The 25,138-nt window shown below is 52.2% G+C and overlaps 10 protein-coding genes across 10 annotated transcripts; 5 read left to right on the top strand and 5 right to left on the bottom strand.

Moving 5' to 3' along the window:
• Positions 1 to 1,019: 1,019 nt before the first annotated feature.
• On the top strand, positions 1,020 to 3,018 carry ACET3X_009725 (uncharacterized protein). The gene is made up of 3 exons (XM_069455872.1): positions 1,020 to 1,236; positions 1,289 to 1,879; positions 1,927 to 3,018. Exons 1-3 carry the CDS (start codon positions 1,180 to 1,182, stop codon positions 2,917 to 2,919), a joined length of 1,641 nt encoding a protein of 546 aa, XP_069302558.1. The 5' UTR covers positions 1,020 to 1,179; the 3' UTR covers positions 2,920 to 3,018.
• Positions 3,019 to 3,131: 113 nt separating this feature from the next.
• On the bottom strand, positions 3,132 to 4,169 carry ACET3X_009724 (uncharacterized protein; the record flags this gene model as incomplete). Its single annotated transcript, XM_069455871.1, has 2 exons — positions 3,132 to 3,893; positions 3,948 to 4,169. The coding sequence occupies 2 exons, from the start codon at positions 4,167 to 4,169 to the stop codon at positions 3,132 to 3,134; spliced, it is 984 nt and encodes a 327-aa protein (XP_069302557.1).
• A 626-nt stretch (positions 4,170 to 4,795) lies between these two features.
• Positions 4,796 to 6,230, bottom strand: ACET3X_009723 (uncharacterized protein; the record flags this gene model as incomplete). The annotated part of the gene is made up of 2 exons (XM_069455870.1): positions 4,796 to 5,999; positions 6,049 to 6,230. The coding sequence occupies 2 exons, from the start codon at positions 6,228 to 6,230 to the stop codon at positions 4,796 to 4,798; spliced, it is 1,386 nt and encodes a 461-aa protein (XP_069302556.1).
• Positions 6,231 to 6,513: 283 nt separating this feature from the next.
• On the top strand, positions 6,514 to 7,935 carry ACET3X_009722 (uncharacterized protein; the record flags this gene model as incomplete). Its single annotated transcript, XM_069455869.1, has 3 exons — positions 6,514 to 6,641; positions 6,861 to 7,189; positions 7,241 to 7,935. Exons 1-3 carry the CDS (start codon positions 6,619 to 6,621, stop codon positions 7,933 to 7,935), a joined length of 1,047 nt encoding a protein of 348 aa, XP_069302555.1. The 5' UTR covers positions 6,514 to 6,618.
• A 576-nt stretch (positions 7,936 to 8,511) lies between these two features.
• ACET3X_009721 (uncharacterized protein) lies at positions 8,512 to 10,877 on the bottom strand (the record flags this gene model as incomplete). The annotated part of the gene is made up of 7 exons (XM_069455868.1): positions 8,512 to 8,604; positions 8,658 to 8,723; positions 8,780 to 9,024; positions 9,087 to 9,299; positions 9,514 to 9,649; positions 10,573 to 10,748; positions 10,817 to 10,877. The coding sequence occupies 7 exons, from the start codon at positions 10,875 to 10,877 to the stop codon at positions 8,512 to 8,514; spliced, it is 990 nt and encodes a 329-aa protein (XP_069302554.1).
• Positions 10,878 to 14,670: 3,793 nt separating this feature from the next.
• ACET3X_009720 (uncharacterized protein) lies at positions 14,671 to 16,002 on the top strand (the record flags this gene model as incomplete). The annotated part of the gene is made up of 1 exon (XM_069455867.1): positions 14,671 to 16,002. One exon carries the CDS (start codon positions 14,671 to 14,673, stop codon positions 16,000 to 16,002), a length of 1,332 nt encoding a protein of 443 aa, XP_069302553.1.
• A 23-nt stretch (positions 16,003 to 16,025) lies between these two features.
• On the bottom strand, positions 16,026 to 17,846 carry ACET3X_009719 (uncharacterized protein). Its single transcript, XM_069455866.1, has 3 exons — positions 17,542 to 17,846; positions 16,841 to 17,474; positions 16,026 to 16,790 (listed from the first exon to the last, which is right to left on the bottom strand). The coding sequence occupies exons 1-3, from the start codon at positions 17,758 to 17,760 to the stop codon at positions 16,090 to 16,092; spliced, it is 1,554 nt and encodes a 517-aa protein (XP_069302552.1). The 5' UTR covers positions 17,761 to 17,846; the 3' UTR covers positions 16,026 to 16,089.
• An 895-nt stretch (positions 17,847 to 18,741) lies between these two features.
• Positions 18,742 to 20,284, bottom strand: ACET3X_009718 (uncharacterized protein). Its single transcript, XM_069455864.1, has 2 exons — positions 19,146 to 20,284; positions 18,742 to 19,095 (listed from the first exon to the last, which is right to left on the bottom strand). Exons 1-2 carry the CDS (start codon positions 20,098 to 20,100, stop codon positions 18,743 to 18,745), a joined length of 1,308 nt encoding a protein of 435 aa, XP_069302551.1. The 5' UTR covers positions 20,101 to 20,284; the 3' UTR covers position 18,742.
• Positions 20,285 to 20,639: 355 nt separating this feature from the next.
• On the top strand, positions 20,640 to 22,113 carry ACET3X_009717 (uncharacterized protein; the record flags this gene model as incomplete). The annotated part of the gene is made up of 2 exons (XM_069455863.1): positions 20,640 to 20,707; positions 20,757 to 22,113. 2 exons carry the CDS (start codon positions 20,640 to 20,642, stop codon positions 22,111 to 22,113), a joined length of 1,425 nt encoding a protein of 474 aa, XP_069302550.1.
• A 488-nt stretch (positions 22,114 to 22,601) lies between these two features.
• ACET3X_009716 (uncharacterized protein) lies at positions 22,602 to 24,004 on the top strand (the record flags this gene model as incomplete). The annotated part of the gene is made up of 2 exons (XM_069455862.1): positions 22,602 to 22,773; positions 22,827 to 24,004. The coding sequence occupies 2 exons, from the start codon at positions 22,602 to 22,604 to the stop codon at positions 24,002 to 24,004; spliced, it is 1,350 nt and encodes a 449-aa protein (XP_069302549.1).
• Positions 24,005 to 25,138: the final 1,134 nt, after the last annotated feature.

Raw genomic sequence — 25,138 nt, 5'->3', positions numbered from 1 at the left:
TGGAACACATTGTATACCTCCAGGGTAAATCGTAACCTACAACCGGGAAAAGAATGGCATCTTCGTAGACGGCAAACACGACACTACGGGTCAGGTCTTCTCACGGTAGCCCGGTCAAAAAGTGTCATGAACTTGGCCGATATCCATCATATGGTCCCTGCGGTTCGTCTGGCCTTGGTAAAGGTCCACTTCAAGATGCACAGGGCTTCTTTGCGAACCGCGCATCGAGACAGATTCCTTTCTGGCAGCGGAGCCTTGGTGGTAATCTCGCAGTGCTTTGCTCCTAAGTGCATGGTCTGTACTATACTCGAAGAGATTTAGCCTCTGCTATTAATACAGAGATCAAGAGGTGCTGAGCTGAAGTATACGTCCAGCGCGGCACATACTCGACATGTTATACCTAGTGTCACACAACGCGGACATGCGGCAGTGCGATTCAGGCTCTATTCTGATAAGCCTCGCATCAATATGGAGAGTCTATGTACATAGCAACTATGTAGCTTGAGCCATGCTTCGGCAAGCACTTCCAACTTTCGATGCGGACGACTTTACAATAAGCTGTATTATAGGCAGATGTAACTTTGGTATTAGACATCATCTTACTGCAAGAGTTCTTCACAATGAGAAAGGATTTGGGCTTTTTGTTTTGTCATCAACACGGCGTAAATGTATTCGCGATCTCCTATATCTACAAACACAGAGCATAGGAGAATACATTTCTCTTCTCAAGTTGTCCGCAATAATGGGAAACAAGATGATTCGTACGGGCAGAGTGTGCGCCGATGTTGGCATGGGTAGGTGCCGACATCGCCATGGGTGCAGGCACAGCGGACGGCGGGGCAGGACATGTGTGCATGGCGGGGCAGCAAGATGAACTCAATTGCCTTGGATGAAGCATAAAACTCTCGCAGTGCGGCTCCGTTCGTAGGACGTCCTCAAATCAAGCTACTGAGACGCCAATTCGCACCATGCAGCGGTCTAGTCCACGCGTGCATAAGATCTGGAATTTGACAGGGCGAGATGTAGTCCCTTGACTCAACTGCGATCCCGGAGCTACAACAACATTTTCCCCCACGGGGACTATTACTTTACATCGCCCTTGATAGGCACACAGCAACTGTCGTCCTTTTTCGCTTTTTACTTCGCGTTGCGCTGGATTGTTAATCGACTCTACTCATCATGGCCTCACACACAGCATCGCAGCGGTACCTCAGTACGCGAGGAGGATCTTATGACGTGAGAAGGACCGGCTGGGGATTGCGCTCAGTCATATGTTAACCACGAATAGTTCTCCTTCGAGGAGGTCGTCCTGAAGGGTCTCGCTTCCGACGGCGGCCTCTTCATCCCCGAAGAGATCCCCACGCTGCCCGACGACTGGGCGTCCAAGTGGAAGGACCTCTCCTTCGCAGACCTCGCTTTCGAGATCTTCTCCCTCTACATCTCCCCGTCCGAGATCCCGTCCGCAGACCTCAAGGACATCATCCACCGCAGCTACTCGACGTTCCGCGCAAAGGACGTCGCGCCCACCGTCACGCTCGACAAGGAGAAGAACCTACATTTGCTCGAGTTGTTCCACGGACCAACCTTCGCCTTCAAGGATGTCGCGCTGCAGTTTCTGGGCAACCTCTTCGAGTACTTCCTCGTCCGCAAGAACCAGGGCAAGACCGGGCGCGACCGGGAGCATCTGACCGTCATCGGCGCGACAAGTGGTGACACCGGATCCGCAGCCATCTACGGCCTGCGCGGAAAGAAGGATGTGTCCGTCTTCATCATGCACCCGCATGGCAAGGTCAGCCCGATCCAGGAAGCGCAGATGACGACCGTCATGGACGCCAACGTGCACAACCTGGCTGTAGACGGCACATTCGACGACTGCCAGGTATGCAGCCCTCAGCGGATCCGCAACACCCAACTAACGCGTCTTAGGACTTTGTCAAGGCCCTCTTCGCAGACCCCGAGATCAACAAGACGCACCGCCTCGCCGCCGTCAACTCAATCAACTGGGCGCGCATCCTTGCGCAGATCACCTACTTCTTCTACTCCTACTTCGACCTCATCAAGCAACCCTCCTTCCTCCCAGCATCCGCCGTCCGCTTCGTCGTGCCCACAGGCAACTTTGGCGACATCCTTGCCGGCTTCTTCGCGAAGCGCATGGGCCTGCCGGCTGAGAAGCTGGTCATTGCCACAAATGAAAACGACATCTTGCACCGCTTCTGGGAGACGGGCAAGTACGAGAAGAAGCCTGTGCACGGGAAGAAGGCCGAAGGCGGCATTCCCGAGGATGGCGCCAAGGCCCACGAGAGCGGAGTCAAGGAGACACTGAGCCCGGCTATGGACATTCTCGTCTCGTCCAACTTTGAGCGCTTGCTTTGGTTCCTCTCGTATGACGTATACAGCACAAACTCTGATGCGGTATCGCAACGCAGGAGCCAAGCTGGCGACCATGTACGGAACTGGCTCAACGACTTGAAGACAAATGGTGGCTTCGCGGTCGACAAGCAGATCCTCGAAGCAGCACAGTCCGACTTCGCGTCGTATCGTGTCAGCGATGAGGAGACCATCCAAACCATCAAAGACATCTTCAACGCAGAGTCGTCAAAGGGCTATGTCCTGGACCCACACTCCGCTATTGGCATCCATGCGGCACTACGCTCGGCCCAGGTATCCAAGCCTCCGTCCACACATCACATTGCGCTCGCGACAGCGCACCCTGCCAAGTTTGCAAACGCCGTGGAGCTCGCGCTTCCAGAGCAGAAGGAGTACTTCCATGAAAAGGTACTGCCAGCTGAGTTCAAGGGTCTCGAGGACTTACCAAAGAGAGTCAGCCACGTCCAGAAGTCAGAAGGCTGGCAAGGCGTACGCAAGGTCGTCATTGCAGAAGTAGAGGCAGAAAGAGAAGCCGCGGAAAGAGGTGCGTAGTTGGGGGTAGATGACTGGGGTATAGACGAGCTTTGTTTACTCAACCTTGCATAGACTAAAAAGGATGCTGGCATGCAAAAGAATCTCAGTTATATGTCAACACTACTGCGCTACCCATTGCTCATCACTAATGACCCAATCCAAAGTAAACTTACGAGCTCGCCATCACTTGATTCCGAGGTTTTATGATTAGTATTTGCTTGCTGGGTGTACTATTGCTTCAACTCCTCTCTCTCCGCATCTCGTTCCTTAACGCAATCCGACTCAAAGTCCAAGCCAGCTCTCTTCCTCACAATTCCATAGACAGCACTGCTATCACATCTCCTTCCCATCTCATCTCCATAGACTTTCGCCTCCTCCGCCGCCCCAACATACATCTCCCCAATACCAAGCGTCATCCCCGCTTGTTTCGCAAGACTGACTCCATGACCGACATCCTTGATTCCCAGCTCCAAGCCCGAAGAAGGTGCTTGTCCAGGAGCAGGTACGTAGCTTCCACTGGTCAAACGTTTCGACACACCATGTGCGTAGGCTCCAAAGTTCTCCTCAACCAGAGACTCGAGCACAGATGCTGACAGCCCCGTTTTCTCAGCTAGTATATGCGCCTCACTAAGGAGCATCATGAGGCCCGCAGTAATAAAGTTACTTGTCGTTTTCAGCAGGAGGGCTTGAGAGGGCTCGAAACCTACTCTGATTACAGCTCGCGCGATAACATTTTCGAGAAAAGGGAGAATGAATTCGACGGCAGAAGGGGGTCCCGCGACGGCGACCAGCAAACGGCCAGCTTGGGCGATGGGTGTGGCGCCGAAGACAGGAGCTGCGATGTAGAAGGCGCCTGCAGAAGTGAAGTTACTGGTGATGGTTGATGTGGTGTTGGGGTGGACTGTTGTCGTGTCAACAAACGTTTTTGAGGTTACGGGACCGCTGCTTAGGATGGTCTCTGTGACAGATCGGAGGACTGTGTCATCGCTAACCTACACGTTGTTAATCCTGAATCCTTTATAGTGTTACTGCACTTGGGTACGTACTGAGATGAATACCACATCACAGTTCTGGACCAGGTCTGCGATCGACAGGCATGGCATGCCTCCGATATCTCTCAAACTGTCACCTCTTGAGAGTGTACGATTCCAATACCCCAATGGCGGTAGATTGTGTTTTTTGAGGTATTTCTGAATATTGGATGCCATGGCTAGGCCCATAGATCCAAGGCCTATCCACCCTAGACGGAGGGGCTCTTGTGTAGACATGTCGTGTGACTAATGAAGGAATCGTTTCTGAGAGACTGTGGCAGAGATTTTGGCTGAAATGCTCATGAATATCCATGAACTCGAGTGACTCAAAGCATAGGTACGCAGTTGGAGCTTACGTGCACACGAATCGAGCATGCAGCGCACTAGCATAGACGAAGCAAGCGAACACCTGATATAAGCGGATATCTCAGGAAGTAGTACGAGGCCTTCCAGGACCCGCAACCCTGTACTTCTCTCGTACATCAGAGTTGTAGATATTGTGTTTGATAGCTTGTACGAGTACAACTAGAAATGACAAGCTATACAACACGGTATGCTGCTGATCTTGCTCAGACATAATAGAAGCTCAACGTGAATTAATACCATCCTCTGTTTAATATATTGATCGCATAACTAATAGATGCAAATGCATAGATGTGTCCAAACTCCTGGCTATGCTGATGACGCCCATATCGAAAGTATACGGATTTCCAAGGTATCCTGAAATGTACATCGCACAGACCGTGCTGTGAAGATATCTGCCATGTCCTACTTGTCTAGCATTTGTGGCTAGATCCGAGCCCTCGTTTTAACAATTGAAAATATGGGAGCCTTCTTGCTCAAGCGAAACCTCTTTAAAGAGCCTACTCATCATCATCATCGTCGTCCACGACACGTCTCCGCTTCGTCCGGCTAACAACGACCTCGTCGTCGTCATCGTCATCTGCCGCAACACCGCCTCGTGCACGCTTTGGACTTGGGGCAATGCCTTCATCTGGATCATCATCGTCGCTGACAATCTCTGGTTCCTCATCACTGTTAACGACAAAGTCATCTTCGGTGTTGTAGCTGTCCTCTCTGTTCCTCCTTGGACCACCGAAATCTTCATCGTCACTCAAGTCATACTGTAGACCGCCCTTCTTCTTGGCTTGTTTACGAGTTGCGCGGTCTTCCAGTCCATCGATGTCGAGACCTCCTGATGCACGGCCACCGCTGCGGCCCATGGTACGATTTGCGCGCTCTCTCTGGCGCTCCTCGTGCTTTTCGCGAGCGCGCAGTTGTCTCTGCTTCTCCTTGAATGTAGCTTCTTCACGCTGTCGACGGAGCTCGGGGTCTTCGTTTACGTCGATGAAGGATATGGCCTGGTCGGCGTCGTCTCGGCCCTTTGCTGCAACCTTGGCAAGATCGTTTTGTAGCTTCTCCAGCGCGGCGTCTTTTGTGTTGGATGTAGGTACAACGTTGAGAGAGGCTGTGAGCTTGTTGGTGACGCGCATGACGTTTGCTTCCTCGTACGGCGCAACGAGGTATGTGTAGCTCTCCTTCTTCGAGCTTGTCTTGCCATTCTTCTCGTCTCGGACTGCCGTTGGGGTGGGAATTTTGGGGTTGACTTGTGGTGGAGCAAGGGTATTCGCGTCGATGTCGTACTGGACCGTTGGGTCGGTCGCAAGCTGGAGGGTCAGGGAGCCGTCCGACCACCTGAGAATGCGAGCGTTGGACTGTAGAAGAGCGTTGTTTGAGGGCGAGCGTCGCCATCGGATTGTGGTCATGGCAGTGTCGTATGCGGAGAAATGTTCGGACGCGGCGACCTTGGAGTGATGGTCTGTAGTGGGTGGCTGGAACGTCTTGTGGTCGAATGCTTTGTCTTCAAAGGACAGGAAGCGCGGGACCTTCAGCAGGTAGAGCTCGTTGTCTGTGGGTTCGGGAATGGGATGCCGCGCCAGGTCCGCGTCCATGTATGCGAATGTCTGCTGCTCGACTTCCTCTACAGCTTCGGGTGCCCTGACGCGGTCTGTCCGTCCCTCGTCATCGCCTGAATCGAGCTCTGCATCGTCGAGTTTTCGGGGTGAGCTGCATGTGTGTCAGTGTGGTACTGGTACTGGGTTTATTCGCGACGTACGCTGGCGCGTCTTCACCGGCGTCGCCGTCGTCGCCGTCACCAAACAGGTCGTCTTCATCGTCTTCGAGGCCATTGCCTTCGACAGTGTTGAGCGGAGTGCCTTCGTCGGCATTCTCAGCCGGAGTTGCCTGGCCGTTGACGTCTTCGTCGGAGAGCGTAGGGTCGTGGCCCGCGTCGGACATGGTCGCGATTGGTGGCCTGGACAGCGCTTCCTGCCGGTGCCGTACTGATGGAGTCTGATGGATGCAGCGATGCGACCGTAGTGCCCGAGTTGCGGAGAAAATTGACGTGATAGCTCTGGTAAAGGCACGCGCAGCAGTTGGTAGCTCGAGTGAACAAAGTGCGACCACCAGAAGATGGTAGTCGCGCTATCCCAAACGGTGCTAGCCCGCCGCCCCTTCTCGATGCAGCCCTTGGGAGGAGTGGGCCCAAAAAGCGTGCCCGCTCGAGACGTATCACCAACACCCTCCCCCTCAGCCCTCTTGCATACCTTCATAAGCCGGCCTCTCTAGGTGCATTGGACGTATCCGACCCGTACCCCCCGCACTAGATTGCCAGAATCCGCAAATCATGGCCTCTTTCTTCGCAAACGTGTAAGTTGCTTGGCACATGCTCCCCTTCCTCAAATGCTCGCGCCTCCCACCCCAGCACACTCCCTGAATGTTTCAGGCCGTTTGCTGCATGTCGTCTCACGATTTCACTTCCTGATATGCACCTTGTTCCGGCGTCACATTGCCGTCCGATTGTGTTATAACAAGCGTCGTCCGAAGGCCTAACTTGTCTTTTCCTCTTTCTAACAACTTCACCGATAGTCGCCAAGGATTGGCTGGTCGATCCAACAAGGGCCAACAGCAGCAGGGCAAAGGCGGCTCTGCCTCACCAACAACAACCCCGTACTCGGCATCACCAACGTCGCAACAACCTTCCGGCCAACCGCCCATGCCCAATTCTCCAGCTCTGTCGTCTGCCATGTCGTTCGAAAGTCAAGGTGCCCCGTCGGATGGGTCCGTGCCATCTGGCTCCCGCAGACCGCCTCTCTTCTTCCGCGAAGAGTACTCCAACTTGATCGTCAAGGGTAACTTTATGACGCTGGCTGCAAAGCCAAAGCTTGTCGAAGAGGGTGAATGGCTCGCACATCAGGGTATGGTTTGATTTTCCCAATGTCCTGATGCGTCGCTAAGCATGTGACCAGTTGTTGAGCAGTACCGGCTACTGGAGCAAATGATTGAGATCATCAAGGTAGTAGACGACCGGACAGGCAAGCCTGTCTGCAACCCAGATACATGTCCCACAATGTCTGCCAGCGGCCATACATACACCTGGCTGGACAACAACAAGAAGCCCATCAAGATCCCTGCAATCCAGTACATCAACCTCGTACAAAAGTGGATTGTAGGCAAGATCAACGACCCCAACATCTTTCCCACAGATACCACAGCCATCTCCATCGGAGCATCGACGTACGCTTCTGGTTCCATGACGCCCACGTCAACCCCACAGCCTCTCCCACCTAGCAGTTCCAATGCTCCACTGTCCCAACTCGCCGGGCGTGAATGGCTCGGCAAGTCGTCCGGTTTCCCCGAGACTTTTGAGGGCGACATCAAGAGCATCTACCGCCAGATGATGCGGTGCTATGCACACATCTACCACGGTCACTGGCTAGATCCCTTCTGGAATGTGAGTGCGTACAAGGAGCTAAACACGTGCTTCATCCACTTCATCAACGTCGGCAAGCTCTTCAACTTGATTGGCGACAAGGAAATTGAGCCCATGCAGCCGCTGGTCGACCTCTGGGCTGAGAAGGGTCTACTTCCGCCAATCACGGCAGCCAAGGAGAACGCACCGCCGAAGAGCTCGCATGGGCAGCAGGCTGCACCCGCATCCTAAACATGGAGAATTAGTGATAGTATTCCACTTCAGCAACGAACATGGGCGCCATTTGATATGGAGTACCCATCAGCAAGCTTTCAATCTTTCTCGCCTTGCATGGGTAGCGCGAGGGCCTGGATGGGGATGATTGGCGTTCTGGCATGTATTACGATTTGCGCAATGTAGTCCTACATGTCGATGGAGCAATGAATCATTTTCAAGCAAGCTGTACTAGTCACTCGACGCACATGCAATCAAAGCAGGGAATAGCAAGAAGAGACTCGAATTTGATAATACCACGTAAAGTAACCAGAGAACTGATTCCCCAACGATCCCAGAAACGAAATGTCATAGTACTTCACACAAACTCCAAATGGTGAAAAGAGAAGAGAAACCATGTGTGTCTCCGCTCCACCATCCGATCTGACATTTGACACCGATGCAAATACATTTCAGGGTCCGTGGTTTTGTAGAGGAGCGTCGTGGCTGGGCTCTGCCACGACGATGGAGCGGGCGTTCGTTATAAGAGGGTCTGTGCTAGCAGACTGTTGGCATTGTCGTGACTCGCTACATTACGGTTCGCGCCCGCCGAACTTAGTTGTGTCCGGCCTTGCGGAGGGAGTTGCTCAACCACTCGAGACCCTCGTAGAGACCGTCTCCAGAGGTAGCGCAAGTCGACTGGATGTACTGCAGGGAGTCAGTGGAAAACGCTTGTGAAGAAGGCGTGGCTCGAAACCTACCCAGGCACGTTGTCGGAGGCTGTGAAGACCAAGCTTGTCAGTGATCTCGGCGGCGTTCATGGCATTCTAGTATTACTTTGTCAGCCGGTTGCACATGTCTGTTCACTGTCGGTGGAACTTACAGGCAAATCCTGCTTGTTGGCGAAGACAAGGAGGAGAGCGTCCCGCAGCTCGTCCTCGTTCAGCATGCGCTGGAGCTCCTCACGCGCCTCAACAACACGGTCGCGATCGTTGCTGTCGACGACGAAGATGATACCCTGGGTGTTCTGGAAGTAATGCCTCCACAGAGGACGGATCTTGTCCTGACCACCGACATCCCACACAGTGAACTGGATGTTCTTGTACTCGACAGTCTCGACGTTGAAACCTGCAGGTCGAAGAATCAGCGCATTGTCCCTGTTTGAGCTTTTCGTGTCCATGACGACGTACCAATGGTGGGGATGGTGGTGACGATTTCACCGAGCTTGAGCTTGTAGAGAATGGTCGTCTTTCCGGCAGCGTCAAGACCGACCATGAGAATGCGCATCTCCTTCTTGCCCCATAGCTTGTCGAACAGCTTCGAGAATGTGAGACCCATGATTGCGGTGGGCGTGTGGTAGTGTGAGGAAGGCGAGTGGGAAGGCGGTGTACAGACTCTCGAACCTGCGACGCTACTTGTCAGAAGAGAGTTGAGGAGAGTGTGGCGGCCTTATCGGCGTGTATTGAGCAACATGGCGGCGGTCGCATGGCCGGCGCGGGCGTACTGAGCGCCCGTTGCGGACTCGACTCGAGGCCACCAGAGCGAGCTGGCCAGGCGCCCGCTACGGGGCTGGGCAAAGCAAGTGCAGAAAAAACAATGCAGCAGCGATTGACTTACGGACAGGTTCAAGAGAGTTCGGTGGTATTGGGGGGATGGGGCGGGTGGATGTGATGTACTCTAAACGATGCACAGGGAGGGCTGCGTTGAAGAGATGTGGTGGAAAGCGCGGCGAAGTCTGGGCACTGTTCGTAAGCTGGCAAGTGCCACCGACACGTGACAATGGCAGCGATCGCTTATCGTTGTTTTGTTGAAGGAGTTGCGGTGAGGGACTTGATGCTTCCCGCTGCTCTTTCACTTGGATCGTCTTTTGCCATGCCTACTAAGAACTTGACACGTTTTGGCTCTCCTGAAGGCTGCAAGTGGAACCCCCAGGCACCCGTCAACTCTTCGGTTGGGCGATCGGCTCAGCTGCCCCAGGATTGCGTGAGCTCCAGGACCCACAGCTATCCGCACTACTGACTGGGCGACCACTGTATATCCACGTCTGACCACGTCCATGTGTCGTTCATGACACTCTTTAGGGACTTGGGTTGATCAATGCGCCTGCTGTCGTGTGGTCCGCCTTGAGCTTTCTGGAACGGACGGCTAAACGCGAACCAAGTTGCATACCCTTACTGGCAAGTACTAGCATCCTTCAGGCCATCACCTCCTCCTATCTTAGGCTCCCGTGTTTCACAGAGGACAACATCACATCACCGAGTGGTCGGCACGATCGCTACGGAAAGGCAGGCAGGACTGGCATTGTTGTCACCTTGGATCTTCTTCCCATGTCCTTGTTGCGACTACATATGCTAGCATCCCGACGCAGCCCAGCATCATTCGCCAACCTAAGCCTCGGCAGCCATGGCTCCTGCAGCTCGAATGATGGTACGGAAGCACAGCGAGACACCTGCGATCCAAAGACTACTGCGGATGAGTGTGGGCGCTTGAGTCGAAGTGGTGATGTAGGCGACCGTGTAGGCGATCCTGACAGCTAAGAACAAAGCCCCAAACTTGGCGAGTTCGTCCTGCGCCAGCCCAGCCATGTTTCCCAGGACGACTGCTCCGACGAAGAGAGGGAGATTCTGTCCTGGTCAGTTCGACAGCCAGCTGAACAAAAGCTCCCCAGATCCTTACCTCCATCCCGTTAGCATGGCAGGCCTCCATACGCTCGTACTTAGCATAGCTTGCAGCGGGCAGTCGCTGCTTGAGCTGGGCTTTCACGTCGCTGGAGCGCGGGTTGCGGTTGTCCCAGGTGAGGACGTTGCCCACAGTAGCAACGTTGACAGCGAGGGCGTGAGGTAGGAATGAGACTGGGCATAAGTGAGCTACGTTGAACGACAAACCGAGTTGAACGTGTCATAGAAAAGATTGTACCTACGCATGAAGTAGGCCGGAATGGCCAGGACAGAGGCGTTGTAGCCGTCAAAGTAGGAGAACATGTTGATTATGCACGTGTCTGGAAGTCGTCTGGGTGGAGTGGGTGGAGGATGTAGGAAATCTCTGTCACGTCTTCGAAGCAAGTGAGTGTTTAGGGAAGGTGAGGTGAGTAGGTGAGCATGGAGGCCCATTCCTTATTAGGACGCGTGCTAGCCCGCAATGATACTGCTCCCTTGGATGCGGAAGTGACAAGTCTCTAAGTGGATTTGCCCCAATCGAGCTCACGTTCTTATGGGAACTCATCATCAAGACAGCAATCGCGACGGGCTTTTGTGAAGCTTAAGAAGTCTCACGCTTACAGTCAAAAGAGCAGAGACGAATTATTAGGATAATGGGCAGATAACCAGACAGGACTGTGAAGTGGTTTTACAACAGTTCCGTCAACAAAGTCGCATGGAAACTTGGGGCTCGTGAATTAGGTAAGCAAATTCTCTTTTGGTGTTTGCAGTTCGTGTCTGCCGCTCACTGACTGTTGTGGGGTGGGATGGCTTTGCTATGCTGTCTGCCCCACCTGTCATCGTACGCATCGCTGCATCTGCTACTCCTTCCTTGGACAACAAATTCCACGATACTGAACAACATTCAGCTGATATTAACAGACATTATGGAACCTGAGCTACGTAAAGCGTGTTCAGTCTATTGGGGTGTATGTGGATTTGGATCAAGTAGAGAAAGCCTTGAAATGGCTAGGAGTAAGGAAGGTTTTACATCGTTTCTTTATCCGAAAGACTTGCTTGCAGCATCGGCCAAATGTCGCATGTGTAACTATCTGGTCAACCGACTCAAGTCCCGCTCGACCACGATCAGCCTAGATGCCAAGGTCGTTGTCAATGTTCGGTACTACAAGTTCAAGCAGGAAGCAGATGCCTGGCTCTCCGTAGACACCCTGGAGATTCGCATCAAGTTCGACGGCGAAGACTCGCCATGGACGGTAACACCTTTGGGCACTGGGTGGTCCATTTTAGCTCATCGTGGTTCGTGCTCCCCACAAACTCCCGTGTGTAGTCTTTTGCCGCAACTAACATTGCCACGATACTCAGATGATCCCGCGGCAACGGAAATTAAATGGTCTCCGGTTAACTACAATATCGATTCTAGCGCCGAGCAAGCCAAAGCATGGATCGAGCAGTGTGAGCTCCACGAACACTGTCCAGAGCTCAGGGTTCCACAGTTGCCAACAAGAGTCCTGGACATTAGCAATGGCAAAGTCCGACTACATGTTCCTCACAATGAGCGACATCATTACTGCGCTCTAAGCTATAGTTGGGGCGGCCCGCAACCAATACGGACCTTGGTTGGGAACATAGAAAACCACAAAGCCGGCATTGCAATCTCAGATCTGCCGCAGACGATTCAGGATGCCATCAAATTCTCGCGGCAGCTGGGAGCCAAGTACCTGTGGATCGATTCGCTGTGCATCGTACAAGATAGCGTTGAAGATAAGCGTCGAGAAATTGCGAAGATGGCAGGCATCTACCAGAATGCACTTGCTACCATAGCAGCGACAAGCACGTCGCGATGCACTGACGGCTTTCTCTCGAAAAGACTCCAACCGGAACGTGAGATACTCATCGAAGATCTTCCTTGGAGTTGTGATGATGGTAGCATTGGTAATGTATCGTTACACTGGCAATTCTGGCATCGTGTGGACCAGGAGCCACTCAACCAGAGAGCTTGGACTCTCCAAGAGCGTCTGCTTTCTCCACGTGTGCTGTCGTTCGGGTCTCATCAATTGGCGTGGGAATGCCAAACCGCAAGATATACCGATGGAGGGAATCCTAGAAGTGTATACGACATGGGCATCAACAGACTAAAGTCGTACATTTTTTCGCCCTTGACAGCCTCGACGATTGAAAAATCTCCGCAAGCCTTATTCTTACACTACACATGGACGGACGCTGTCATGGATCTCAGTAGACGGAAGATTACCGAAGAAAGCGATAAGCTTCCTGCAATATCTGGTGTTGCCCAGCAAATGCATCTCGTCACTGGAGATGAATATTTGGCCGGCTTGTGGAAAGCTTCTCTCCACTTTGAGTTGATGTGGTTACAGGATGCGGCTGCTGAGGATTTCCATCATGCTAAGCGACCAACAGCATATCGTGCACCATCATGGTCATGGGCGTCTGTCGAGGGAACTGTTACTTTCTCTGGGCCGTTCGAGGAAAAGAACATGGTAGCAGAAGTCATACACTGCGAAGTGATTCCAGTGGACCCAAGTAACGTGTTTGGAGCCGTCTCTGGCGGACATCTGGTCATAAGAGGACCTTTACGTTCGCTGGATGCAAACTCAATACCCAGGTATTTCCACGTCAACTCTACCATAGTGCGCGAGGCGTCGTTGGCCAAGATCTACCTAGACGGAGATGAGATTCTACCTTCGTCCGCTGATCTTTCGATACCTAACGACGTGCCGAACAGCGTTCAACCCGGTCAACGTATATGGTTCTTAGATATGGCTCACAACAAACATAGGGATCCATTCGGCTACGTTCTTCGTGAAGAATCTCAGAACAATATTCGGATGTTCCGTCGCATCGGCTGGTTTGAAAATACAACGCGAAGCAGTGATACAGTATTCTGGACCCACGACACCCCGCTCGAAACAATTGCCGTTATTTGAGGTATCTAAGAAAGTTTATCTAGACTAAACTATATCTAGAATATCCTACAAGTATACGCAATAGTGGATTCGGGGGCTCAAAGAGTATGATTACTCCTCCAAAATCTGACCAATGTACATATGCAACTGGAGCGAGGAAAAAGGATCGGACTCATCTCACATGCAGCAAGCAAAGAGATCAATAATCTCGGCAGATGTCCTGCAGTGTGGGGGAATAAAACGAGCGACGTGGATACAAGACACGAACTTATTAGTGATCCTAGCCAGGTTGACCCAACCTCGGAAGGATAAGACGGTAACGTCATCGGCTTGCAAATCGACCGACCCCAAACACCAAATCAAGTCTCCTCAAGACGGCGTACGAAAGGCACAACACAAACACAACAAAAAATCTGGGGCGTGAAGAGAAGATGAGGACAATTGAAAAGAGCTGGTCTTTGCACATGGCGGTCCTTCCGCCGATCGATACCCGCTCCGGAACCCACTTAGTGTAGGCCGACGCACCTTAAGATCAATCTGGCATGGTCTAGGGTGTTTTCTTTTGATGAGATGCAGTGCCCACCATCTACAACGATAACTGTAGTATCTTGGCAAGTCTAATGTACCCGGTTATACTTAGTGGACAGACCTTCAACGTCCCCTCTAGGTGTACTTGGGCTTTAGCGCACGATGAACTACATCAGAAGACCTGGTTTCTCCAAGCGGGGGCTTGGAGACAAGGCTAGAATTTATGGTTGATCACGACAGAAGATGTGTATCTGGATGTTGACGTGGGTGGCGTCCGGGAACTAATGGTTTTTAACCACTATATTCAGGTGCATTAGGACTTTTCTACAGCTTGGCAGAAAGTCTATCGAAACAAAAACTGTGGAGAATCGGACTCACGTTGCATCACAATGTGGAGCATGGGTTCAGTCCGAGGGTTCATCACCGAGATACATCGTTTGGTGGATGACCACATTTGTGCATAGCGCATAATATCGAGTTCGGCTTCGGTGTTACTGAGGTCACATACCTACAATATCTCAATAGCAGACTAGGCTTCAAGCGCCAGGTTTCGCTCTCGACTCTAATATAAGAGGGAATAGACACCCAGCTTGAGGAAAAGAAAAAACAACCATTTCAACAGCCAGCAATCAACCATCTGAATATCTTTTCAACCTAGCACAATCATGCCTAGCTCTTTGGATCAGCCTCTCCGTACTTCGGGCATCTACCGCAATCTGCCTACCTTTGATGCAAGCGTGAAGGATCTGCAGGCCATTGTATGCGGAGCCACTGGCATTTCAGGATACAATACCATCCGTGCCCTTCTCGATACTCCCAATCGCTGGTCCAAGATCTACGCGCTTTCTCGAAAGCCATTCTCCAGAGAGCTTCTTGCATTCTTCACCGACGAGCAGCGAGCCCGGCTCCAGCACATTTCCATCGACCTCAGCTCCAAGAGCGAAGACATCGCCAAGTCGCTAAAGGACGCCGGTGTTCAAGCAGATTACGTCTTCTACTATGCTTATCTACCCCCTGGAAATGGCAAAGATGACATGGACCCCAGCTCAGCAGAAGACTTGATTGAAGCCAACGTCCCACCTTTCAGAAATTTCCTTGCCTCTCTACCAAAGGCTGGCCTCAAGCCTAAACGTATCCTCCTCCAGACGGGAGGCAAGAACTACGGGGTGCACATTGGACGCGTACGCCAACCAATTGTAGAGTCTGACCCCCAGCCCAAACACCTCAAACCAAACTTCTACTACCACCAAGAAGATCTTCTGTTCAAGTACTGCGAGGAGCATCCTGAGACAGACTGGAATATTGTCATGCCCGTGGCTGTCATCGGCGCAGTGCAAAACGCAGCCATGAACACTTTCCTCGCATTTGGTGTTTACGCCGCTGTCCAAGCACACAGAAAACAGCCCCTCCAATACCCTGGCGACTTCCATAGCTGGGAGGCGGAGTATACTCACTCCACTGCTCGCATGACCGGGTACTTGAGTGAATGGGCTGTCCTTGAGGACACAGCCAAATGCCAACGTTTCAACGCCCAAGACGGTGGGCTCCTTAGCTGGGACCGTTTCTGGAACGAGCTTGGGCGCTGGTTCGGCGTTGATGTTCTCGGTCCTGAAGAAGACGAGTCAAAATATGAGACCAGGCATCTTGCTGGCGGTCAAGACTGCCCATTAGGCTACGGCCCTCCAATCGTCATGAAAACGACGTATTCCCTATACAAATGGGCTGAGGAGACAGCGATAGGGAAAGCCTGGGAGAAGATGATGGAGCAGTCTAACGGGCAGCTCACAGTGAATGTGCCTGAAGCTGACAAGCAAATGTTGCGAATGGCCGACTTCAGTTCTGCTTACTTTGGCACGCTGTCAGGGAACAAGGTGCGTAGGTTTGGATTCAACGGGTTCGTAGACACGATGGAGAGCATTTTTGAAACATATCAGGATATGGCCAAGTTGGGCATGTTGCCGCCCATGAAGGTGAGTTCATGCAAGCCGTTAGTGTAAGTGCGATTAGGGTCTGCCTCGACAAAAAAAAATCATTTTGACGATTCGAATTCAAACCACACTACTATAGACATGTCCAAAACGCATCTACATCAGATCCTTCGTTCGCTCTTCACTCTCCTTGATCCACTGATCCAGTAGCTTCCTGTTCCTTGGCTTGAACCCGACCTTGAAGTATTTGGGCTCCATTGTCAGGCTAGTGGGGATAGCATTTGCCTCCAAGCAGTCCATGACAGGTTCATCCCGCGGGTCCACCGGTGGGGTGAACTCGAAAGATGAGATCAATCTTACGAATGCAGTGAAAAGTTCGCGGTTGGCGAGATGCGAACCAACGCACATGCGCGAGCCAGCGCCATATCCATAGTGTGGTGTTCCTGCACCATCTGGAACGTCCAAATAGCGCTCCGGATCAAACTCTTGTGGGTTCTTGAAGTGTTCTTCGTCATAATCGGCGGCGTATGCGTTCATATAGAATGTTGTTCCTGCTGGAATGTTGACACCGTTCCATTCAATATCCTTGATTGAAACTCTGGGTAAGCAGATAGGAATGACGGTCCAGTATCGCAAGATTTCCTTGTATAGCGCAGTGATGTATGGAATCTTCTCTTCGTGGAGACAGCGTTCCCATGCGTCGTTGTTGGGGTAGACTTTCATAATCTCTTCATAAGCGCGTTGCTGGATCTTCTGACCTTTCGGCGTTGCAAGGTATGCAATACCCATGATGAGATTGCCTGGGACGGTGTCGAGACCTGCAGATACCATGGTTAAGCAGATAGACTTGATCTCGGCTACTAAGTGTCAGCGTAAACAAGACAAAAGGCGAGACGCTTGCATGTACCTCTATTCAATTTCGCTTCTGGATCCTTGATGATATTGCCGGTAATGCACGGCTTATCCGTCCCATTCTTGATCTTCTCTGTCAGTGTGTCAAGTAGTCGATCCATATACACATCTCTCCTCTTTCGGAAGCTGATCGCCTCATTACTCTGGCTAGGGAATAGTCTCAGAAGTGGTACGTAGTCTTGCCAGTTGTTGCTCGTCGACCGGAAGTTTCCGACACCACGCTCAACATCTACAATCTCTTGCAACAGAGGCGCATCTTTGTTTCCGTCTATCCGGTATCCATAGTTCAGCGTCAGACTTGTATTCAAAGCATATCTTTGCCAGTATGCTCGCGGATCAATATCGATCTCGCCGCCCTTGCTATCGTATAGCAATTCTTTTATAGAAACGGTAGACTCAAGATCTATGAGTGGCATGTAGGACTGTACGGCGGGGCGGTTCAGAGCCGTAGCAGCGGCCTTGCGACGATTCTTGCACGACTCATCCCATGGCGAAGTACCGATTGTAAAGCCCTGGGAGGAAGAGACAACTTTGTGGAAGGTGTGAAGCATGGGTCGGGAGATCATCGCGGACTGGTTTGTGATCCAGAGATGACGGACGGAGTCGAACGAGTTCGCAAATACGATCCTCTTAATATCTGTATTAACACTAGCAATGCTTTCCGCGTGTACCATGTCCGCAAAGACTACGACTTACTCTATTTCCCATCCTCACCTGGAAGACGGGGCCATATTTCTTCGCCCATCCTTGGGCCACTTTCGCGTGGTTCGTACCGAGCTCGTACAAGCTTCCGAAAAGAGGAAGACCCGGAACTTCCGGTAGTCCTTTAATATGGGGTGTATCTGTTCCATATAGCAACTTATATAAGAAGAACCCCAAGACGGCGACACCAGCGATGTAGATAGGGATAGTCATGGTCTTGGAGAGGCTTAATGTCTATGGCAAGACATGAGAAGAGTAAGAGGATAAAGCTCGTAACCCAGGAAGGAGCTCTAGCCCTCGTAAGCACTTATAGGAGCATGATCCCTCCGATGCCATGCGCTTTATCTTGAGAGGAAAAGTTCCTAGTCTGACGCGGCGCCTCACGACTAGGCTCAGCATGATTAGCTTCCGTTTGACTGGCCATCAGCGATCCAAGCTATGGCTTCAACGAAGTAACTCCGTCGCTGCGGGGTATCCGTCTCAGATGTCATTGTGCACAGAAGCTCACATGGTTTGCAGCGGAACAATGCCGCGAATGATGATGTTTTTGTTAGCGCGAAGGTGCGGAGACGGAACGCGTTGTGGATAGGCTAACTTGTTCGGGACACGGTAGTGATTACCTACTACAAAGTTTGGGTGGACGATGGAGCAGCTTTGAGCGAAATTTAACAGTCAAGGCAGCGGAAAAAGTCCCCAGCTTGCGTGCTGGTGTTGTACAGCTTATCAGAATTATACAAGCCGTTCTTCAGTCCGTACCTAGGTACTTCCCAGTGTGTGGAAACCCGAAAACGCTGATCATGCTAAGATCATGCAGTATACCGAGTGCCTCGAATTTCAAAACCACCTGAGAAGCGCCCTCTGTGGAGGTGTGAGTTCCTCCAGCACATCTGGATCATGTTATGATGTATGCTACATTATGGAGATGCGGAAGGCTTGTGGTTAGCGGAATATATCCTTCTGCATGATACCTCAATGGATCAGCACAAGTGACAATGCTGGCGCATTTCGCAGAAACCTCGGGATGAGAATCTACAGGTTTCCAATATCGATTTTTGGTGTTGACTCGAAATGAGCCTGGCAGAGAAGCCCCAGCATCGGAAGGCAGCAGTGCTCTTCCATCGCATTGGTCGGCTAGGAAGACTCCACACGCTGCAACTCAAGTGTCAAAAGGATAAATTGAAGTATTTTGATGTGCTCAGGCATAGTTTAGCTTCAAAGCAGGCTCAATGCGGCCAACACACTCTCCAAAGCCAACTAAAGCCTCCTCATCCGAACCACATACACCTCGGATAGTGATCTCATCCCCGTCCTCTAAGAACATCCTCTTATCACCACCTGCCAGTACGATAGCCTCTTTACCATTGTTGCTCTGCTCCAAGAAGCTTCCGTACTCAGCTGGGGACTTACCGCTGATGGTACCGGAGCCCAACAAGTCGCCTGGTTGAAAAGGGCATCCTGTGATCGTATGATGCGTCAACATCTGTGGGAACGACCACAGTAGATTTCGTGCATTCACTTTCGATATCGTTGTTGTGTTGCCGGATGCCGCTGCCGATGATTAGCGCGTGAAACTCAAAGCGGTACGCGTGTGAACATACTCTTGACGTCAACTTCGAGGTTGATATCGTACACAGTCTTCTCACTCTTCTCCTTCAAGTATGGTAGCACCTCTGAGTCGTTTTCCAAGCCCTTTGTTTTGAACTGTTCCAGTGCGTCCGCAAGCACAACCCAAGTACTGATTGTGGTGCCGAAGTTCTTCGCGTTGAAAGGCCCCAGAGGCACGTATTCCCATGCTTGGATGTCCCTCGCTGACCAGTCATTCATGAGCACAACACCAAACAAGCTCTCCTCGGCTTTTTCAATTGGTATTGGCACTCCTTGCTCATTGGAGCCACACACAAAAGCTCCCAGTTCTAATTCAATATCCAACTTCCTAGACGGGCTGAACGTAGGCACCTTTTTCTCTGCAGTAGGATCGAGCAGTATCTGACCATTGGGCCGCCGAATGGGAGTCCCCGATGGAACCACTGAAGATGCTCGACCGTGGTAACCGACTGGGATATGCTTGTAGTTTGGTTGCAGCGCGTTCTGGGGACCTCTGAAGATGACGCCGCAGTTGTAAGCATGGTTCATGCCCGCGAAAAAGTCGGTGTAGTCACCAATCTTGAACGGCAAATGTGCTTTGATTTCTTTTAACGGTATCAGGGCTTGCTTCTGAAGTGCAACATTATTCTTCAGGACATGCGGGTATGTCGTGTCCACAGAGAAGACACTTTGGATGTACTTCCGAACCACTGAGTGTATCGGCCGACCAAGTGCTGCGAAGGCGTTCAGCGATGGTTGCGAGAAGACGGATTGATGCGGCTGTATTGTTGAGAGTCCTGCGAAGCCATTGTTTGCGGCAAAGACTTCGAGGTCCAGAGCGTGGTCTCCGATGGCGACTGCGACGCGCGGTGACTTGGACGACGCTGTTGAAACAACACCAAAAGGAATGTTCGCTAGTGAGAAGTGCGACCCTTGAGGTATGCTAAACCAAGATCGCAGTGAAGCCATGATGGTAGTATGTCGTTGTAGTGACAAATGCTCAACGTCTTCAAACGCAATGACTTCACCTCGACAATTGAATGTGATGGCCAAGGTCAACAGAGACTAAGGAGTATTCCAGGCTCGGAATTCCAGTCCCATAGCCGCAATTCTCAGCGGTCAGGGTAATGTGGTGCTTGGGACGCATTCCCGGCTTGTGACGGAAGAAGGATGCAGGCGGGCGCGGGAAGATTCCGTCACTTGCCAACATACAGGGGTCACCCGCTCTCCACTTGTGGGGTAAGCCGACACGAACGCTCTCGATGGCGCATCTCTTTTCCGCTTTGCTCTTGCGACACGACAAACGACGGAATGTGAAGCCGCCCATTACCGCCCATCTCGCGGTTTCGCGCCTGCGCTATGGCCGGGCGAAAGCTTGTTACGGCTACTGCGACCCTGCATGCCCGCATCATCCGTGAGAGTATTTACACATGTAGCACCTCGGTGCGCGTACTGGAGCCGTGGTAACACCTCCACGATTGACTGACCTTGTGTAAATCAACATCACAATGCCGTCTACCCAGTTCGCCTTCAAGGAGAAATATCGATACCAGAACGGCTTCAACTCGTACCATGAGTATGGCTAGATGACCTTTGCCCAAGTAATCTCTGCTAACAACACATAGGACCGAAGCAGTAGAGGGCGCGCTTCCAATCGGCGCAAACTCTCCTCAAAAACCTCCATATGGCCTCTATGCCGAGAAGCTCTCAGGCACCGCCTTTACAGCCCCGCGTCACGAAAACAAGCAAACATGGCTCTACCGCATCCTGCCCTCGTGCGGACACAGCAACTTTGAACCCCGCGAGTCGAAAACATTCAATACAAACCCCGAGAACAAGCCTTGGGAGAAGATACACTACATCCCAAATCAGCTACGATGGGACCCCTTCGATCTCGACGAGACCGTAGATTGGGTGCACTCACTACATCTGGTGGCAGGTGCTGGTGACCCTACAATGAAGTCGGGTGTCGGATACTTCATCTATGCGGCAGGGAAAGACATGGAGGCCAATGAGGCCTTCTACTCGGCTGACGGCGACTTCTTGATCGTCGCCCAACATGGCGTGCTTGACATCCAAACCGAGTTGGGTCGCCTCATCGTACGTCCCAATGAGATATGCGTCATACCGCGAGGCATTCGGTACCGTGTCACGTTGCCAGAAGGTCCTGTGCGAGGCTACATCTTGGAGCTATACCAGGGCCACTTTACACTTCCTGAGCTGGGACCTATTGGCTCCAACTGCCTCGCCAACGCGCGAGACTTTCAAGCGCCGATAGCCGACTTTGATGAAGACACGGAAACAGAATGGAGCATCCTCGCCAAGTTTGCCGGGCACCTCTACGCTGCGAAGCAGAGACACACGCCCTTCGACGTGGTCGCATGGCATGGGCTCTACTATCCGTACAAATACGATCTTGGACGCTTCAACCCGATAGGTTCCATCTCGTTCGACCATCCAGACCCATCCATATTCACCGTCCTCACTGCGCCAACAGATCGGCCTGGCACAGCAGTAGCTGACTTTGTCATCTTCCCACCGCGGTGGTTGGTGGCTGAGAACACATTCCGGCCACCATGGTACCACCGCAACACCATGTCAGAGTTCATGGGTCTCATCGGTGGCCAGTACGATGCGAAGACTGGTGGAGGCTTCCAACCAGCTGGCGCTTCTCTGCACAATGTCATGTCCGGACATGGACCAGATGCTGCGACTCATGAGAAAGCCTCCAATGTCGATCTGCAACCCAACAAGGTAGGCGAGGGAAGCATGGCGTTCATGTTCGAGAGCTGTCTTATGATTGGCGTGACGGATTGGGGTCTCACAAAGTGCCAAAAGATACAAGAGGGCTACAATGCGGAAAGCTGGGAACCATTGAAGCCGCATTTCAAGAGGCCTGGTCCCAAGAAGATTGATAACGGCGTTTCACCGCTGGCGGCAGGGTCCGAGGGCGATAAGGGCCAAGTGCCTCACTATACCTGAGATTGACAAGGGCGGAGTATTGTACTTTTAGCGTTTGGACGTGGTTGATCAGTTCGGGGATATTCGGTGCTTACGAAGGAGCTTACTGCATGGGTACAGAGAAGGTGGCGCGTTGCGAATGCTCAGCAGGGTGTCGTTTCATGCCCCGCAGCGCGAGGTTTGAAGACGGCCTCAACTGGAGCATGTGCACGAGTGTCCATGGATCTGCTGTGAATACCACCAACTAAAGCCAGTCTCTGCTGCACGTTGTTCTCAAGCGCACAAACGGACTTGCCAACGCGTACGAGTCTTGTTCTCGGGCGGTGAGTTGTCTTGATCGAGTAAACTGCCGATGTGGAGCAAAGTCTAAGGGTCCACTAGCGTCAACAACTGCTAGAGCGCGGGGCTATCTCTCCCACTTTTCTCCCTCGAGCGTCTGTTTCTTCCTCCTCCTCACACTCCCTCCCCCTTCTCTACTACCCCCCAACACATCAAAACAATCCGCCAGAATGTCTGCCCCCGCCCACAAGTTCAAGGTTGCCGACATCAGTCTTGCGGCCTTTGGCCGCCGCGAGATTGAGCTCGCCGAGAATGAGATGCCTGGTCTGATGGAGACTCGCCGCAAGTACGCTGAGGACCAGCCATTGAAGGGCGCCCGCATTGCTGGATGTCTTCACATGAGTATGCTGCACCCCCCGCCCTCTACCTACAACCCCATCGCTGACCCGACATAGCCATCCAGACTGCTGTCCTTATCGAGACGCTCAAGTCGCTCGGTGCCGAGCTTACCTGGACATCTTGCAACATCTTCTCCACCCAGGACCACGCTGCCGCTGCCATTGCTGCCGCTGGCGTACCTGTCTTCGCCTGGAAGGGCGAGACCGAGGAGGAATACGAGTGGTGCCTCGAGCAGCAACTCACTGCCTTCAAGGATGGCAAGAGCCTGAACTTGATCCTCGACGACGGTGGCGACCTCACTGCCCTCGTCCACAAGAAGTACCCTGAGATGCTCAAGGACTGCTACGGTGTCTCTGAGGAGACCACCACCGGTGTCCACCACCTTTACCGCATGTTGAAGGGCAAGGGTCTCCTCGTCCCCGCCATCAACGTCAACGATTCCGTCACAAAGTCCAAGTTCGACAACTTGTACGGTTGCCGTGAGTCTCTCGTCGACGGTATCAAGCGTGCCACCGACGTCATGATTGCTGGCAAGGTCGCCGTCGTCGCTGGTTTCGGTGATGTCGGCAAGGGTTGCGCCCAGGCTCTCCACAGCATGGGTGCCCGTGTCATCGTCACTGAGATTGACCCCATCAACGCCCTCCAGGCTGCCGTTTCCGGCTTCCAGGTCACCACCATGGAGAAGGCCGCTCCCCAGGGTCAAATCTTCGTCACCACCACTGGTTGCCGTGACATTCTGACTGGCGCCCACTTCGAGGTTATGCCCAACGACGCCATCGTCTGCAACATCGGTCACTTCGATATCGAAATCGACGTTGCGTGGCTCAAGAAGAACGCCAAGTCCGTCACCAGCATCAAGCCCCAAGTCGACCGCTACCTGATGAACAACGGCCGCTACATCATCCTCCTCGCCGAGGGCCGTCTCGTCAACTTAGGATGTGCCACTGGCCACTCTTCCTTCGTCATGTCCTGCTCTTTCACCAACCAGGTCCTTGCCCAGATCATGCTGTACAAGGCCTCTGACGAGGAGTTCGGCAACAAGTACATCGAGTTCGGCAAGACCGGCAAGCTCGATGTCGGTGTCTACGTTCTGCCCAAGATTCTCGACGAGCAAGTTGCTCTTCTCCACTTGGCACACGTCAACGTTGAGCTCTCCAAGCTCAGCGATGTCCAGGCCGAGTACCTTGGCCTCCCTGTCGAGGGTCCCTTCAAGAGCGACATCTACCGTTACTAGATTTCTTACTGTACAGCGTTTGGGAAGTTTCAACACGACGTTATGATACCACTTCAAAAAGTTCTTTGTCTTCAACGGCATAGCATCGAGCCCGGGGCTCGGCGGGGTTTCAAAAGGCGTTGGTTTGCACATCATCACTTGACCCTTCAACCATGGTCAATACCAAAGATGATACCCTATGTAAGAGTGCGACATGGATGAGATAGACTGCGTTTCTACACGCAGCGCGAGAATAGTAACAGTACACCGAAGATAACGGTGGACTGGACAATGAACAAATAATGGCGGGCCTCCATGCCTACCTCGACAACTGCTTCATGATATCTCCTGTGATCAACGTGCAGCTACGCAAACTCACCCTCTCCGACTTCGACGATATGCAAAAGTATCCCTTGAGCCGTTTCTGACGTATTGACATCTGCAGTACACGTTCAACCTCAAACGCCATTCGTTATCGTCCTCCACATCCATGCTGTGTTGCACGCATACGTCAAACTCAACAGCCGATCGTACACACAACGTTGCCCAACGTCTCAGGGAGACCGCTAGACGCATGTTCCACTTCTGACATCGGATCGGACATCTTGCTGCATGCACGCCCCATCAGATACTTTCCGCTCGGCATACACACCACGCAAGATGTAGTATGCAATGCATGGGATGAAGATGCATTGACACGCCACGCCTATGTGTAGCAACGTGTCGTCCGCTCATACATTAGTACATCTGACACTTTTGCCGCTGTAACCTAGACTTCCGATATGGAAAAGATCAAGTTTCGATGTATCGGATTGAGAGGTATGTTTCTCCACATCGCGATAGGGAGGATACTGGTTGTCATAGTGCATATTGGGCTATCATGCATGAAGATCCGAATACCAACTCAATTTGTCGTACCAGGTAGTATTATTCCCGTTCCTGACGGCGATGTGCATCTGGGATTGCTGTACGTTGTTGGTAGGAGGCATCTGTGGTCATGCTCCTGAAATCATGTACGTAGTTCCCATAAAAAAGGATCCTAGGACTTCCGTCTTCGTCTGAATCGATAAATACCGATTACAAGATAGATGGAGATACGCAGAGCCAAAGAGACCGGTCATGAGGCTACAAGTGCAATGTCAAAATAGCCAAACG

This window comes from Alternaria dauci, chromosome 10, assembly GCF_042100115.1.
Source record: "Alternaria dauci strain A2016 chromosome 10, whole genome shotgun sequence".
NCBI classification, from domain to species: Eukaryota; Fungi; Ascomycota; class Dothideomycetes; order Pleosporales; family Pleosporaceae; genus Alternaria; species Alternaria dauci.
The sequence above is the reverse complement of the archived record's forward strand: the minus strand, read 5'-3'. Positions and strand labels throughout refer to the sequence as shown.